Source organism: Panulirus ornatus, chromosome 27 (assembly GCF_036320965.1).
Source record: "Panulirus ornatus isolate Po-2019 chromosome 27, ASM3632096v1, whole genome shotgun sequence".
Classification (NCBI taxonomy): domain Eukaryota; kingdom Metazoa; phylum Arthropoda; class Malacostraca; order Decapoda; family Palinuridae; genus Panulirus; species Panulirus ornatus.
The window spans coordinates 7,934,804-7,951,425 of NC_092250.1; the positions used below are offsets into that span (position 1 = coordinate 7,934,804).

Here is a 16,622-nt window from a genome sequence, read left to right on the forward strand (position 1 = left end):
ATATATTCTAGAAAGCAAACACATGATCTACACATCCTCTACCACTTCTGAAAATACACTGCTCTTCCCCAATCTGATGCTCTGTACATGCCTTCACCCTCTCAATCAATACCCTCCCATATAATTTACCAGGAATACTCAACAAACTTATACGTCTGTAATTTGAGCACTCACTCTTATCCCCTTTGCCTTTGTACAATGGCACTCTGCACTCATTCCGCCAATCCTCAGGCACCTCACCATGAATCATACATACAGTAAACAACCTTACCAACCAGTCAACAATACAGTCACCCCCTTTTTTAATAAATTCCACTGGAATACCATCCAAACCTGCTGCCTTGCCGGCTTTCATCTTCCGTAAAACTTTTACTAACTCTTCTCTATTTACCAAATCATTTTCCCTAACCCCCTCACTTTGCACACCACCTCGACCAAAACACCCTATATCTGCCACTCTCTCATCAAACACATTCAACAAACTTTCAAAATACTCACTCCATCTCCTTCTTACATTACCACTACTTGTTATCTCCTCCCCATTAGCCCCCTTCACTGAAGTTCCCATTTGCTCCCTTGTCTTACGCACTTTATTTACCTCCTTCCAAAACATCTTTTTATTCTCCCTAAAATTTAATGATACTCTCTCATCCCAACTCTCATTTGCCCTCTTTTTCACCTCTTGCGCCTTTCTCTTGACCTCCTGCCTCTTTCTTTTATACCTCTCTCACTCATTTGCATTTTTTCCCTGCAAAAATCGTCCAAATGCCTCTCTCTTCTCTTTCACTAATAATCTTACTTCTTCATCCCACCACTCACTACCTTTTCTTATCAACTCACCTCCCACGCTTCTCATGCCACAAGCATCTTTTGCGCAAGCCATCACTGCTTCCCTAAATACATCCCATTCCTCCCCCTTACCTCCTTTGTTCTCACCTTTTTCCATTCTGTACTCAGTCTCTCCTGGTACTTATTCACACAAGTCTCCTTCCCAAGCTCACTTACTCTCACCACTCTTTTCACCCCAACATTCTCTCTTCTTTTCTGAAAACCCCCACAAATCTTCACCTTCGCCTCCACAAGATAATGATCAGACATCCCTCCAGTTGCACTTCTCAGCACATTAACATCCAAAAGTCTCTCTTTCGTGCGTCTATGAATTAACACGTAATCCAATAACGCTCTCTGGCCAACTCTCATACTTACATACGTATACTTATATATATCTCGCTTTTTAAACCAGGTATTCCCAATCACCAGTCCTTTTTCAGCACATAAATCTACATGCTCTTCACCATTTCCATTTACAACACTGAACACCCCATGTATACCAGTTATTCCCTCAAATGCCACATTACTTACCTTTGCATTCAAATCACCCATCACTATAACCCGGTCTTGTGCATCAAAACCACTAACACACTCATTCAGCTGCTCCCAAAACACTTGCCTCTCATGATCTTTCTTCTCATGCCCAGGTGCATATGCACCAATAATTACCCATCTCTCTCCCTCAACTTTCAGTTTTACCCATATCAATCTAGTATTTACTTTCTTACACTCTGTCACATACTCCCACAACTCCTGATTCAGGAGTAGTGCTACTCCTTCCCTTGCTCTTGTCCTCTCACTAACCCCTGACTTTACTCCCAAGACATTCCGAAACCACTCTTCCCCTTTACCCTTGAGCTTCGTTTCACTCAGAGCCAAAACATCCAGGTTCCTTTCCTCAAACATACTACCTATCTCTTCTTTTTTCTCATCTTGGTTACATCCACACACATTTAGACACCCCAATCTGAGCCTTCGAGGATGATGAGCACTCCTCGCGTGACTCCTTCTGTTTCCCCTTTTAGAAAGTTAAAATACAAGGAGGGAAGGGTTTCTGGACCCCCGCTCCCGTCCCCTTTAGTCGCCTTCTACGACACGTGAGGAATGTGTGGGAAGTATTCTTTCTCTCATATATATATATATATATATATATATATATATATATATATATATATATATATATATATATATATATATATATATATATATGTATATATATATTGTTGCGAACACGTGTGTGTGTCCACATGTTCGTATATTTGTGTATGGTGTATCTCTGTGTATACTGTGCCTTGGTGTAGGGTGTGGTTGCTATTGGCTCGGAACTCACTTCCCTGACCCTGTTAATTGTCCTAGCAATTTTGTTTTTGAAGCAGATGTTGACCAGTCCTCTAGCACCCAAACCCTTGTCAAGGGCGTCAGGTCAAGTCGTGGGGCCAGCTGCGGGGTATGTCATCCCGTACGGTCGCTTCTGTCATGGACAAGGGAACTAAGAAGTTTGAATATGTGGGCCGGACCTTATGCCTCCTGCAGCTAATCACGTCAAGATGAGGGCATGACAATCAGTCTTTTGACTTATCAAGGGCAATTGTGTCATTCTGACCTATCGTAGCCATAGGTGGCGGGTCGAGGCGTGGCTAGCTGTTCCTGCCTTGCTGGTCCTTCAGATAAAAGGCTCAGACGATCGTCTGGGAGTCGATTCCTTCAGCAGTCCCGAGCCCAGCAAGGTAATGTAGGCTTTCCCTGTCTCGAACCCCGTAGCCACCGCTGCCCTAGTTTGTAAGATGTTTACTGTGTCACGTCAGGTTTAGCTAAGCGTGACGATGATGTTTACTGTGTCACTTCAAGTTTAACTAAGTGTAACGATGAGGTTTACTGTGTCACGTCAGGTTTAGCTAAGTGTAACGATGATATTTACTGTGTCACGTCAAATCTAACTAAGTGTAACGATGATGTTTACTGTGTCACGCCAGGTTTAGCTAAGTGTAACGATGATGTTTGCTGTGTCACGTCTGGTTTAGCTAAGTGTGACGATGATGTTTACCGTGTCACGTCAAGTTTAACTAAGTGTAACGATGAGGTTTACCGTGTCACGTCAGGTTTAGCTAAGTGTAACGATGATATCTACTGTGTCACGTCAAGTTTAACTAAGTGTAACGATGATGTTTGCTGTGTCACGTCTGGTTTAGCTAAGTGTAACGATGATGTTTACTGTGTCACGTCAGGTCTAACTACGTGTAATGTTATCGAACAAAGTGTCTTAAAGGAAAGAGATCTTCTAGTTTGAAATCTTATCTGGAATGTTAACTCATGTTCAATGTTAACTCATGTTCATTGTTAAACTCATGTTCAATGTTAACTCATGTTCAATGTTAACTCATGTACAAAGTTAGCTAATGTTCAATGTTAAACTCATATTCAGTGTTAACGTAAATGATTCGTGCCTGATTTATGTGTTCACCTCGTACATTTGAATTCTTTCATTATAAGGAATTCTAACCTTGGTGTTTGTTTTAATCCCATAACGTTAAGATATCGTTATCCTGAGTTGTGCAATATAGCAAATCTAACGTCCTTGCAAAGACAAGGACCAGTATAGTATTTGTAACATATATATGTTACTGGCGACCTTGCACGAATAAGCACTTGAGTTTGTAACAATATATATCCCTGGGGATAGCGGAGGAAGAATACTTCCCACGTATTGCCTGCGTTTCGTAGAAGGTGATTAGAAGGGAAGGGAGCGGGGGGCTGGAAATCCTTCCCTCTCGTTTCTAATTTTCCAAAAGAAGGAACAGAGAAGGGCCAAGTGAGGATTTCCCTCAAAGGCTCAGTCCTCTGTTCTCAACGCTACCTCGCTATCGCGGGAAATGGCGAATATTGTGAAAAAAAGAAATATATATATATATATATATATATATATATATATATATATATATATATATATATATATATATATATATATATATATACATATATATATATATATATATATATATATATATATATATATATATATATATATATATATATATATATATATATATATATATATATATGTATGTATGTATGTATATATCTTTAGAACAGGGAGATATACATATGGAAACGTATGTGAGTAAGAGAGATGGTCAAATGGTATTACTGCATTATTTGTTAACTGATAGGCATGTAAAATAGAGGTTTTTGGATGTTAATGTGACGAGAGGTGCGCTAGAGGGGTCTGACCACTATTTTGTGGAGGGAAGGTGAAAATTTGTAGAGGTGTTCAAAAAGTAAGAGAGACTGTCGGGGAAAAAGAGAATGGTGAGCGTAAGTGAGCTTGGTAAGGACACTTGTGTGAGGAAGTACCGAGAGAGTTGAAGGTCAAAAGACGAGAGCAAATGACGTGAGGGTAGTGGGTGAGGAGTGGAATGTGTAAAGGGAAGCAGAGATGGCATGTGCTAGAGATGCAGCTGGCATGAAATAGGTAGGAGGTGGGCATTTTAGAAAAGGTAGTGAGTTAAGGAATGAGGAGGTAAAGTTGTTAGTGAAAGAGAAAAGAGAGGTGTTTGGACAATACATGCAAAGCAGTTGTACAAATGACTGGGAGATGTATAAAGAAAGTGGCAGGAGGTCAAGAGGAAGGTGCAAGAGGTGAAAAAGAGGGCAAATGAGCTTTGGGTCGATAAAGTATCATTAAACTTTAGGAAGAATAGAAATATGTTTTGGAAGAAGGTAAATGACGTGCGTAAGACAAACACATTAATTGGAACATCGGTGTAGGAGGCAAGGGGAAAGTGATAGCAGGTAGTGAAGTGAGGAGGAGATGGAGTAAGTATTTTGAAGGTTTGTTTAATGTGTTTGATGATAGAGTGGCAGACGTAGGGTTTTTCGGTTGGGGTGGTGTTCTAAGAGAGTCAAGAAGAGTGGTTTGGTGAAGAGAGAAGAGGAGGTGAAAGCCTCACGGAAGATGAAATCCGGAAAGGCGGTGGGGTTGGAAGGTATTGCAGTTGAATCTATTAAGAAACCGGGTGGTTGTGTCGCTGATTGGTTGGTAAGGATATTCAGTATATGCATGGATCAAGGTGAAGTGCCTGAGGATCGGCGGAATACACATATAGTGACATTGTACTAAGGCAAAAGGGATAAAGATGAGTGTTCAAACTGCAGAGGCATATGTTTGTTGAGTATTTCTGGAAAATTGTATGGGAGGGTATTGACTGAGACGGTGAAAGCATGTACAGAGCATCAGATTAGGGAGGAGAAGAAGTGGTAGAGGATGTGTGGATCAGGGGTTTGCTTTGAAGACTGTGTGTGAAAAATACTTAAAGAGATGGAGCTACATGTGGCATTTATGGATCTGGAGAAGGCATATGGCAGGGTGGATGCTTTGTGTAAAGTCTTGAGATTAAACGGTGTGGGAGGTAAGCTGCTAGAATCAGTCAGAAATTTTCATCAGTGGTGTAAGGCATCCGTACGAGTAGGAAGAGATGAGATTTAATGGTTCCCAGTGAAGGTCCCCACGGTTGTTTATCTTTTTATGGATGGGGTGGTTAGGAAGGGAAATGCAAACGTTTTGGAAAGAGGTGCGAGTATGCAGTTCGTTGGGGATTAGAGAGTCTGCTAAGTGAGTCAGTTGCTCTTCGCCAGTGATACAGCATTGGTGGCTGACTCTCGTAAAACACTTCAGGAGTTGTAGAATGAGTTTGGAAAAGTGTGTGAAAGAAGAGTTGATGGTAAATGTGAATAAGAGCAAAGTTATTAGGTTCAGTAAGGTTGGGGGTTAAGTTTCTTGGGATGTGAGCTTGAATATAGAAAGGTTGGAGGAAGTGAAGTGTTTTAGGTATCTGGGAGTGGACTTAGCAGCGAATTGAACCATGGAAGTGGAAGTGAGTCATAGGGGGGGGGACGAAAGTTCTAGGAGCAATGAGGAATGTGTGGAAAGAGAAAGCGTTATCACGGAGAGAGAAGATGGGTGTGTTTGAGGCATGAGCTAAAGATTGGGTTGTACGGAGGAGGGTGGTTGTGTTGGAAATGAAATGCTTGAGGAAAATATGTGGTGTGAGGTGGTTTGATCGAGTAAGTAATGAAAGAGTTAGCGAGATGTTTGGTAATAAAAAGAGTGTGAATGAGAGAGCGGAAGAGGGTGTGTTGAAATGGTTTGGACATTAATTCGTCTCCCGGTTTTCCTTGTTCCCTCTACTTTCGATACATAAATCCTCTCTGTCAACCTTTCCTCACTCATTCTCTCTATATGTCCTAATCATTTCAACATACCCTCTTTTGCTCTCTGAGCCACATCCTTTTCACTTGAATATGTCACCAGCAAACAACTGACACATTCCTCAGGCACTTTCATACCCCGAAAATTGCATACTCGCGCCTCTCTTCAAGACTCTCGCATTTATACCTCCCTCACTGCTCCATCCATAAACAATTTGAACAACCATAGTGATATCAGGCACCCCTGCCATGGTTATTCACTCCAATATACCTATATACTTGAATAAAACTTCTCTGCTTCTAGCATCTTTCCTCTCACACTCATTATCCTTAAGATCTTCCACAAGACTTTTCTGTCAACTCAATCATATGGTCTCTCCCATGTCTATGTTCTAGTCGCGAGTAGGTTCTCAGCTAATTGCACTGCGACACTATCACGCAAGTTTAGGTACAACTCCGAGCGACTGAAAAGGAAGTCTCTTTACTTAAATATTAGCGTGTTAAAATCTTCCTTGGTGATCGAATCGTGTTCATTACTAATTTCTATTATTTGATCATAAAGTCTTTTGTCTGCCTCTGGAGTCTGTGCTGAAGGCCTGTAAACTAATCCTATTGTTAATTTCTTACGAAATTTATCTTCGATTTCTACAAAAAGGAAGCAGATTTTAACAACAACCATATTTTTTCAGCACAGTACTGAAATCAATTCAACAAAAAGCAAGGCGCCACCGCCTATTTTATTTACCATATCACTTTTAAACAGTGGAACCAGGGACTGCGTATTCAGCGAAGAAATCTCAGATTTCAATAAATAACCAGTATTCCGAAATACTTATTCTATCAGAATTTTTTTCCAATAGTTATCTTTAATTCTAAAAACTTACTACGTATTCTCTGTGAGTCAACATTAAACATTCTAATATATGATTGAGACATTTCCGTTAGCAGTGGCAAAGGGAAGCTCGTCAACGTTAGCTTGGTCCAAAACATCGATTCTGCCTGTCCTACCCTGTTCGCTACTTCCCTTTTTCCCTGCTTCTACTTGGGAATTGCTTTCAAGCTGCTGTATTCTACCTCTTTACCTACCTGCCTCGTTCTCAATCTACGCCAACTGACCCATCCCGCCAGGTACCACCACCGGTTCGTTCCCTACCACTACTTCTACAACCGGATACTTAACCATAAGATGTTCTGTCCTAAAGTGTTCCCTACCTTCCTTGTGCCTTTCTTGCGTCAGGTGTCTCACTTCTTTACTATCCTCCCATTTTCCCTATTATTCTGTATCACCCTTTCGGTTATCCTGAGTTCTGGGTACTTAACTCTCTTTCGAAAAAAGAGCTTAATATTCTAGTCTAACATTCTGCCAAGGTGACCTTTCCCTATTATATTCAAATGGAGTCTATTCTTTGTCAAAGAAGCTTCGATCTCAGTTTAAATGATCCCATAAATCCGTAAAAAAAGACATTTTCCTCCTCTTTATATATATATCGTCAGCTCCACTGTTTATCACAAGAATTCTATCCAAGGTACAAGGTTACACGTCATATGTGAGCAGGGATCCCGATATAACTAACTCCCTACTGCTATCTTTGAACTTATACTTTGCTGAAAGTTCTTCCGATCTCTTATTAGCGATGCAGTTTACCCTCAACTGGACAAACAACTTGAGAAGCATATGATGCAGGATATTGACAACTTGTTAAATATTTCCTTATCCATATGCTTGGAAGTTATTCTGATAATTGCCAGAAAGGAGTTTGTCTCAGGCTATTCTCCAAATATGGGACTCTGAGGCGATCTTTCACTTTGTCTCATCCTCATTACTTTACATTTGTTCGAGATGAATATCAACAACCAGGCATCAGACCAACTTTGGAGTATATTTCGGTTACTTGTAGTATGGTGAAATCCACTTTCAATTTTCAATTGCCTCATGACTTCTACATCATCTGCATACATACTCAGGTTGGAGTCCTTACAGATAAGTCATATGCACTGATCAAGAAGAGTATTGGTCTCAGAACGGAACCCTGTGGCACTCTGCTGGTCACCTTGACCTGTATGGAAAAGGCTTCTTTAACATTTGTCCTCTGATCCCTTCCACTGAGATAGTCTTCTATCCTTTAAAGGAGTTTCTCCCTTATTCCTGACTAGTGAACCACCTTAATCAGCCTCACTTGTGAGAAGTGTCAAATGCTTTCTAGCAGTCCGAATACAGACAATCTTCCCAGCATTCACTTTCGTCTAAGAAAAAAGAATTGTTCTCATGTAGAAATAAATTATGTCTATTGTACATAACTTCCTCTTCCTAGAAACCACCGCGTTTTTCACTGTCTGCTCAGTAGAAAGACATCCATTTGCTTTCTTATTATCTTTTATATTATCTCACATATGGCATTTGTCAGTGACACCGGTTTGTGTTCAGTGCCATTTCCACTATCTTTTCTTATGGATAGGTACCTGCCTAAAGATGTGCATAAAATTAAAGTACAAGGCAAGATTAATGGATTCCCTTACTGATGACTAATTGCAAATTGCCACCTCATTGCACTTCCTATATTATGACAAGTTTGCAGAAGTGCAGTTATGCCTCTTCCTAACTACGTCTTGAACAATATTTCAAAAGATTTATCTAGTGCACTCATCTTCAACACATATTGTGAAATTTCATCTGAGCCATGAACGTTGCATATGTCAAGAACCTTAACTATTCTGTAAAATATCTATTTCAGATATTCCAATGTTTTCTAAAACTCCCTCCCCATTCCATCACACTGAAGATGGGGTTCTACTGCCATCCATTGTGAAAAACACTTGAATTTTATTATTTAGTTTCTCATATACCCTCTGCGCAAACCTTAACAATTTCATCCTTTGAATCCCTTAGTCTGATTTGTTGTTCATTGACTGACAAGTGCCTCTCGATGAATTTATGGAAGAGTTTCAAATTTAGTCTTGCCTTGACCTTAATATCTTATTCAAAGCTTCTTTCACTCTCCCTTCTTTTCTTTGTATGCCCGTTACTCGCTGGCTGAAGCACCGTCTACATCTTCACTGCACATCTCGAGGACCTTTTACTTTCTGACATCGTTTACCAAACCATTCTTTCCCATTTCCCACCATTCCTTCTGTACTTAAGGCTAGTTATACCCAAAGTTCTAACTCTCTCACTGTAAATTCCACAGAACCTTTCATCACACATCTCTGATTCCTGGCTACTGAGCTCCAAGTCCCACTTTATATTACCATAGAATTGTGTTTGTGTGTGTGTGTGTGTGTGTGTGTGTGTGTGTGTGTGTGTGTGTGTGTGTGTGTGTGTGTGTGTGTGTGTGTGTGTGTGTGTGTGTGTGTGTGTGTGTGTGTGTGTGTAAATCAAAGTGATAAACTTACCAATGGTTCCCCAACCAGCGACCCACGCCAACTTGGACATGAAGTCTGCTCTGCTCCGGATCTGCAGGTCCTCCTCCAGGTTGGTCGGTAAGCAAATGGGCAACACATGTACTGCCAGGAGATACAACACACATTCGCTGAGTCAATATAATCGTATTGGATAATGTTCACTCTACCTAAAACTTATAAGTGGGTAAACTCTCAATAAAAGTGTAAAAATTCCTCTCAAAGAAAAATGTTTACCGTTGATTGCAATGAGAAAAGGGCTAGATAAACGCTATCCTATTCACAAATCAAAAGCAACAAAAATACACAACTCTGATAATGCAACAACGATAATATGATGAAACATAGAACAACCGATGAAGAGCCCTTTAATGAAGAATAGAATTACTAAGTAACAAGTATGTAAACGCAAGATAAAACCTAACCTAACCTAGGAGCTATGAGACTGAACATATTAAGCATTACTTCAGTGATTATGTAATTCCTTTGATGCAGATCTGAATGTTTCTTTGCGCAAAAAGTTACTATATTCACTTTTAAGGATATATTGGTTTGACACTTGGCTTAACTATATATATATATATATATATATATATATATATATATATATATATATATATATATATATATATATATATATATATATATATATATATATATATATATATATGTTTATAAACTTTAAGCTTATTTTGCAAAATCGCAGCTAGGTTTCCCAATTGACTTGCAACCTACTACCTCAGTGCGCTTTTGCTTGTTCAATGCTGCATGTAGATAATTTTGTTAAAAAACGCAGCTCTCCCTAAAGAGATCCTAATGTAAATGACGTTGCTAATAGTAGCAATGCAGCAGACCATACAAAAATGAAACATTGATAGACAAACATGATTTTGAATTGGAGGTCCTTTCGCTTCAAAACAAGACAAATCGGAAGCCGAGCAAAAAATCTCTTCTCAGACTCTGGACTCATATTCTTGGAGAGAATGAAATTGTGGTTTTGTATTCAGGCATTATAAGGCTTCTTTTGATGTTTGGCTCAACATCGCTATGCGAATCCTCTTTATCTGTTATGCGTTACTTGAAATCGAAATACTGATGTCAATTTGGAAGCGGAGATATGCACATTTAGCCAAGATTTCATGGCGCTGGTACAAGAAAAAGATAACAGTGTTATACTGAATTATGTAAAATTACAATAATCTTTAGTTTTATATGGCTACTAATGATTATTTTCTAACGGTTGCTTTTTAACGCTGATGTTCAGTGTAGATGTTAGACCTTTTATTACCGCACTATGAAATCTATGGCGGTTCACTCACCTTAACTTATTTCTAGTCATATGTTTGTGAAGTGACGACTCAGGTCTGCATTACCCTGGCCTAAGCTAAGTATCTATATTACAGACCAGCCTACGGGAAAACGACTGCAGACCGACTCCTGTGACCAGGATTCAAACTTATGGGAATTCGGCTTCGAAGGACTAGTGAATGTGTCACGGTTAGCAACGCTAACCGATACACCATATGTGTATATATATATCTATATGTAATTACTTACAATCCAGGGTTAAATGTATACAACCATGAGAGACGTGTAACCTGAATGTTACAAAAAATGAACACTAACTGGGGTTAAGTTCTGCTGGTCGACTCAATCTTAGCAGTGCGATGTCGTGGCAGCGTGGACAAGCAGGAATACTCCCAAATCCCTCATGGATCTTGATGTCCTCAACGGTTATGTCCTGTGGTTCAGGAGCACAAAGCTCTCTCTCACAGTCGATTTTTTTGGAGAGCGTGTGTTCTCCGATCCTCACAAACTCCCTATGAAAAGATAATGAATGTCTAGGAAAAAGAAGCGTAGAAATGATTACATTCTCTTTATATTCAAACAAACGTAAACTAAAGTAATCCACTTAGAGTTGAAAAAACTAAAAACGGGATACATATACCGTTACAGCACGTGTGCGCAGCACTAATGTCAGAAGAATTGGTTTCCCAGCAACCTATAATTGAACAGTCAAAAGTATAACTCAGAAGACTAAAGTAGCAATACACTTTTATCAGTTCCAGAAAGAGTACGGCAAAATGTAGTGGGTTGTACATGAAACTGAGCATCCGAGCAACAGAGATATTTATCTGGAATCAGTATAGTTCATTTCCATTGTTTCTGTTGTAATAACTGAACTACTATACAATGTTCATTTGTCTAATCTTCCTAGGAAAGTGGCTCGGGTTTGCCATCACTTATGCCTTCCGCAGGCCTATCCCTGCCACAAGCTTTACTTATGTTTGGAAGAGCATCGCGAAATTAATCCATAAAGAGTCAATTTAATTGTTTATCTTCATTTTGAAAATATTAGATCTCCAAAACCAGATCTCAGTAAGGAAGGAGTACCAGTATGAAAAATGGTGCTAAAGAAAATGAACCTGTGAGGTTTATCCATTGAAAGATCACTTTTATCACTCACCTCATCAAAATATGAGTTAGACATCCGACCCAACGAACAGGAACATTTGTCAGTAAAATTGTATTATCTAATACATACTTATATCATCGCAAAATTCTGGCTTTTTACTCGTTATAGCTAACTTTTCATATCTGAAAAATTATTCGTTCCTGCATTCCAGTATTTCACACACTCAAGAAAAACAGTTGAAGTGATTCTAACTCTGCAACTTTTCTCCTTTGATCCATATTAATTTTACCAAGGGAGAGAAAGGGGAAATGAATTCATCAGAGTGACACAGTGTGATACGCTTAAATTGCAACCTGTATACGAGTAGAACCTTCTTACTACTCATCCTACAACAGACGGCACAAAACATCAAGCTGCTCTGTCTGTAAAGAGCTGTCAGACAGAAAGATAAAAAGAAAACAATGGGATTTGAAGATTATTGTTGATAACAACTAGCGTTCAGATCATTACGGTTGGCACAAAGCAAAAATGATAGAATCGTATTTACTAAACTGATCGTCAAAGTGATGAAAAAGCAGGCATTCACCCAAATACACATAAAGCAATCACAAGAAAAACAGTTCCAGCTCACTTACTCTCACCACTCTCTTCACCCCAACATTCTCTCTTCTTTTCTAGAAAACATCTACAAATCTTCACCTTCGCCTCCACAAGATAATGATCAGACATCGCTCCAGTTGCCCCTCACTAAACATTTACATCCAAAAGTCTCTCTTTCACGCGCCTATCAATTAACGCGAAATCCACTAACGCTCTCTGGCCATCTTTCCTACTTACATACGTATACTCATGTATATTTCTCTCTTTAAACCAGGTAATCCCAATCACCAAACCTTTTCAGCACACAAATCTACAAGTTTTTCACCATTTCCATTTACAACACTGAACAACCCATGCACACTAATTATACCCTCAACTGCCACATTACTCAACTTTGCATTCAAATCACCCATCACTATAACCCGTTCTCGTGCATTAAAGCTGCTAACACACTCACTCAGCTGCTCCCAAAACACTTGCATCTCATGATCTTTCTTCTCACGAACAGGTTCATAAACACCAAGAATCACCAATCTTCAATCACCCAATATCCATCACCAATAATCTCTCCATCCACTTTCAGTTTTACCCATATCAGTCTAGGATTTACTTTCTTAACACTCTATCAAGCACTCTCACAACTACTGATTTAGGAGTAGTGCTACTCCTTCCTTTGCTGTTGTCTACTCACCAACCCCTGACTTTACTCCCAAGACATTCCCAAACCACTCCTCTTCTTTACCCTTGAGCATCGTCTCACTCAGAGCCAAAATATCCAGGTTCCTTTCCTTAAACATACTACCAATCTCTCCTTTTTTCTCATCTTGGTTACATCCACACACATTTAGACACCCCAATCAGAGCCCTCAAGGAGGATGAGCACTCATCACATGGCTCCTTCTTCTGTTTCCCCTTTTAAAAAGTTAAAATACAAGGAGGGGAAGGGTTCTATCCCCCCAATCCCATACCCTTTAGTCGCCTTCTACATCACGCGAGGAATGCGCTGGAAGTATTCTTTCTCCCCTATCCTTCCGCTATACCTTGCGCTACTTCACTAACACGGGACACAGCGATTTTTTTTTCTATATTATACTTCGTCGCTGTGCCCCGCGTTAGCGAGGTAGCGCAAGGTAACAGACGAAAAAATGGAACAAACCACCCACATACCCATGTACATACACGTCCACACACGCACATATACATACCTATACATTTCAACATATACATATATATACATATACAGATATGTATACATATATATATATATATATATATATATATATATATATATATATATATATATATATATATATATATATACATATATATATATATATATACATATATATATATATATATATATATATATATATATATATATATATATATATATATATATATATATATATATATATATATATATATATATATATATATATATATATGCAAGAGGTGAAAAAAAGGGCAAATGAGAGTTGGGGTGAGAGAGTATCATTAAATTTTAGGGAGAATAAAAAGATGTTCTGGAAGGAGGTAAATAAAGTGCGTAAGACAAGGGAGCAAATGGGAACTTCAGTGAAGGGCGCAAATGGGGAGGTGATAACAAGTAGTGGTGATGTGAGAAGGAGATGGAGTGAGTATTTTGAAGGTTTGTTGAATGTGTTTGATGATAGAGTGGCAGATATAGGGTGTTTTGGTCGAGGTGGTGTGCAGAGTGAGAGGGTTAGGGAAAATGATTTGGTAAACAGAGAAGAGGTAGTGAAAGTTTTGCGGAAGATGAAAGCCGGCAAGGCAGCAGGTTTGGATGGTATTGCAGTGGAATTTATTAAAAAAGGGGTTGACTGTATTGTTGACTGGTTGGTAAGGTTATTTAATGTATGTATGACTCATGGTGAGGTGCCTGAGGATTGGCGGAATGCGTGCATAGTGCCATTGTACAAAGGCAAAGGGGATAAGAGTGAGTGCTCAAATTACAGAGGTATAAGTTTGTTGAGTATTCCTGGTAAATTATATGGGAGGGTATTGATTGAGAGGGTGAAGGCATGTACAGAGCATCAGATTGGGGAAGAGCAGTGTGGTTTCAGAAGTGGTAGAGGATGTGTGGATCAGGTGTTTGCTTTGAAGAATGTATGTGAGAAATACTTAGAAAAGCAAATGGATTTGTATGTAGCATTTATGGATCTAGAGAAGGCATATGATAGAGTTGATAGAGATGCTCTGTGGAAGGTATTAAGAATATATGGTGTGGGAGGAAAGTTGTTAGAAGCAGTGAAAAGTTTTTATCGAGGATGTAAGGCATGTGTACGTGTAGGAAGAGAGGAAAGTGATTGGTTCTCAGTGAATGTAGGTTTGCGGCAGGGGTGTGTGATGTCTCCATGGTTGTTTAATTTGTGTATGGATGGGGTTGTTAGGGAGGTAAATGCAAGAGTTTTGGAAAGAGGGGCAAGTATGAAGTCTGTTGGGGATTAAAGAGCTTGGGAAGTGAGTCAGTTGTTGTTCGCTGATGATACAGCGCTGGTGGCTGATTCATGTGAGAAACTGCAGAAGCTGGTGACTGAGTTTGGTAAAGTGTGTGGAAGAAGAAAGTTAAGAGTAAATGTGAATAAGAGCAAGGTTATTAGGTACAGTAGGGTTGAGGGTCAAGGCAATTGGGAGGTGAGTTTGAATGGAGAAAAACTGGAGGAAGTGAAGTGTTTTAGATATCTGGGAGTGGATCTGGCAGCGGATGGAACCATGGAAGCGGAAGTGGATCATAGGGTGGGGGAGGGGGCGAAAATTCTGGGAGCCTTGAAGAATGTGTGGAAGTCGAGAACATTATCTCGGAAAGCAAAAATGGGTATGTTTGAAGGAATAGTGGTTCCAACAATGTTGTATGGTTGCGAGGCCTGGGCTATGGATAGAGTTGTGCGCAGGAGGATGGATGTGCTGGAAATGAGATGTTTGAGGACAATGTGTGGTGTGAGGTGGTTTGATCGAGTGAGTAACGTAAGGGTAAGAGAGATGTGTGGAAATAGAAAGAGCGTGGTTGAGAGAGCAGAAGAGGGTGTTTTGAAGTGGTTTGGGCACATGGAGAGAATGAGTGAGGAAAGATTGACCAAGAGGATATATGTGTCGGAGGTGGAGGGAACGAGGAGAAGAGGGAGACCAAATTGGAGGTGGAAAGATGGAGTGAAAAAGATTTTGTGTGATCGGGGCCTGAACATGCAGGAGGGTGAAAGGAGGGCAAGGAATAGAGTGAATTGGAGCGATGTGGTATACCGGGGTTGACGTGCTGTCAGTGGATTGAATCAAGGCATGTGAAGCGTCTGGGGTAAACCATGGAAAGCTGTGTAGGTATGTATATTTGCGTTTGTGGACGTATGTATATACATGTGTATGGGGGGGGGGTTGGGCCATTTCTTTCGTCTGTTTCCTTGCGCTACCTCGCAAACGCGGGAGACAGCGACAAAGTATAATAAATAAATAAAAAAAAATATATATATATATATATATATATATATATATATATATATATATATATATATATATATATATATATATATATATATACATATTCTTTCTTTCATAACATTTCGCCATTTCCCGCAATAGCGAGGTAGCGTTAAGAACAGAGGACTGGGCCTTTGAGGGATTCCCATCTGGCCCCCTTCTCTGTTCCTTCTTTTGGAAAATTAAAAATAAAAATGAGAGGGGAGGATTTCCAGCCCCCCGCTCCCTTCCCTTTTAGTCGCCTCCTACGACACGCAGGGAATACGTGGGAAGTATTCTTTCTCCCCTATCCCCAAGGATATATATATATATATATATATATATATATATATATATATATATATATATATATATATATATATATATATATATATATATATATATATATATATATCCAGGCCCCACAAAACTTTCCATGGTTTACCCCAGACGCTTTACATACCCTGGTTCAATCCATTGACAGCATGTCGACCCCGGTATACCACATCGTTCCAATTCACTCTATTCCTTGCACGCCTAGCACCCTCCTGCATCTTCAGGCCTCGATCGCTCAAAATCTTTTACACTCCATCTTTCCACCTCAAATTTGGTCTCCCACTTCTCCTCGTTTCCTCCACCTCTAACACATATATCTACTTTGTCAATCTTCCTTACTCATTCTCTCCATGTGACCGAACCATTTCAA

At 39.6% G+C, this 16,622-nt stretch overlaps 1 protein-coding gene across 1 annotated transcript in view; it reads right to left on the minus strand.

Moving 5' to 3' along the window:
• Window positions 1-16,622, minus strand: part of LOC139757504 (phenoloxidase-activating factor 3-like) — a 136,435-nt gene that overhangs the window by 14,494 nt on the left and 105,319 nt on the right. The window contains exons 6-7 of the mRNA XM_071678016.1: window positions 11,059-11,252; window positions 9,137-9,537 (exon numbers count right to left, since the gene is read on the minus strand). Of these exons, the coding sequence (XP_071534117.1) occupies window positions 9,137-9,537; window positions 11,059-11,252 (595 nt within the window). The remainder of the gene's footprint in view (window positions 1-9,136; window positions 9,538-11,058; window positions 11,253-16,622) is intronic.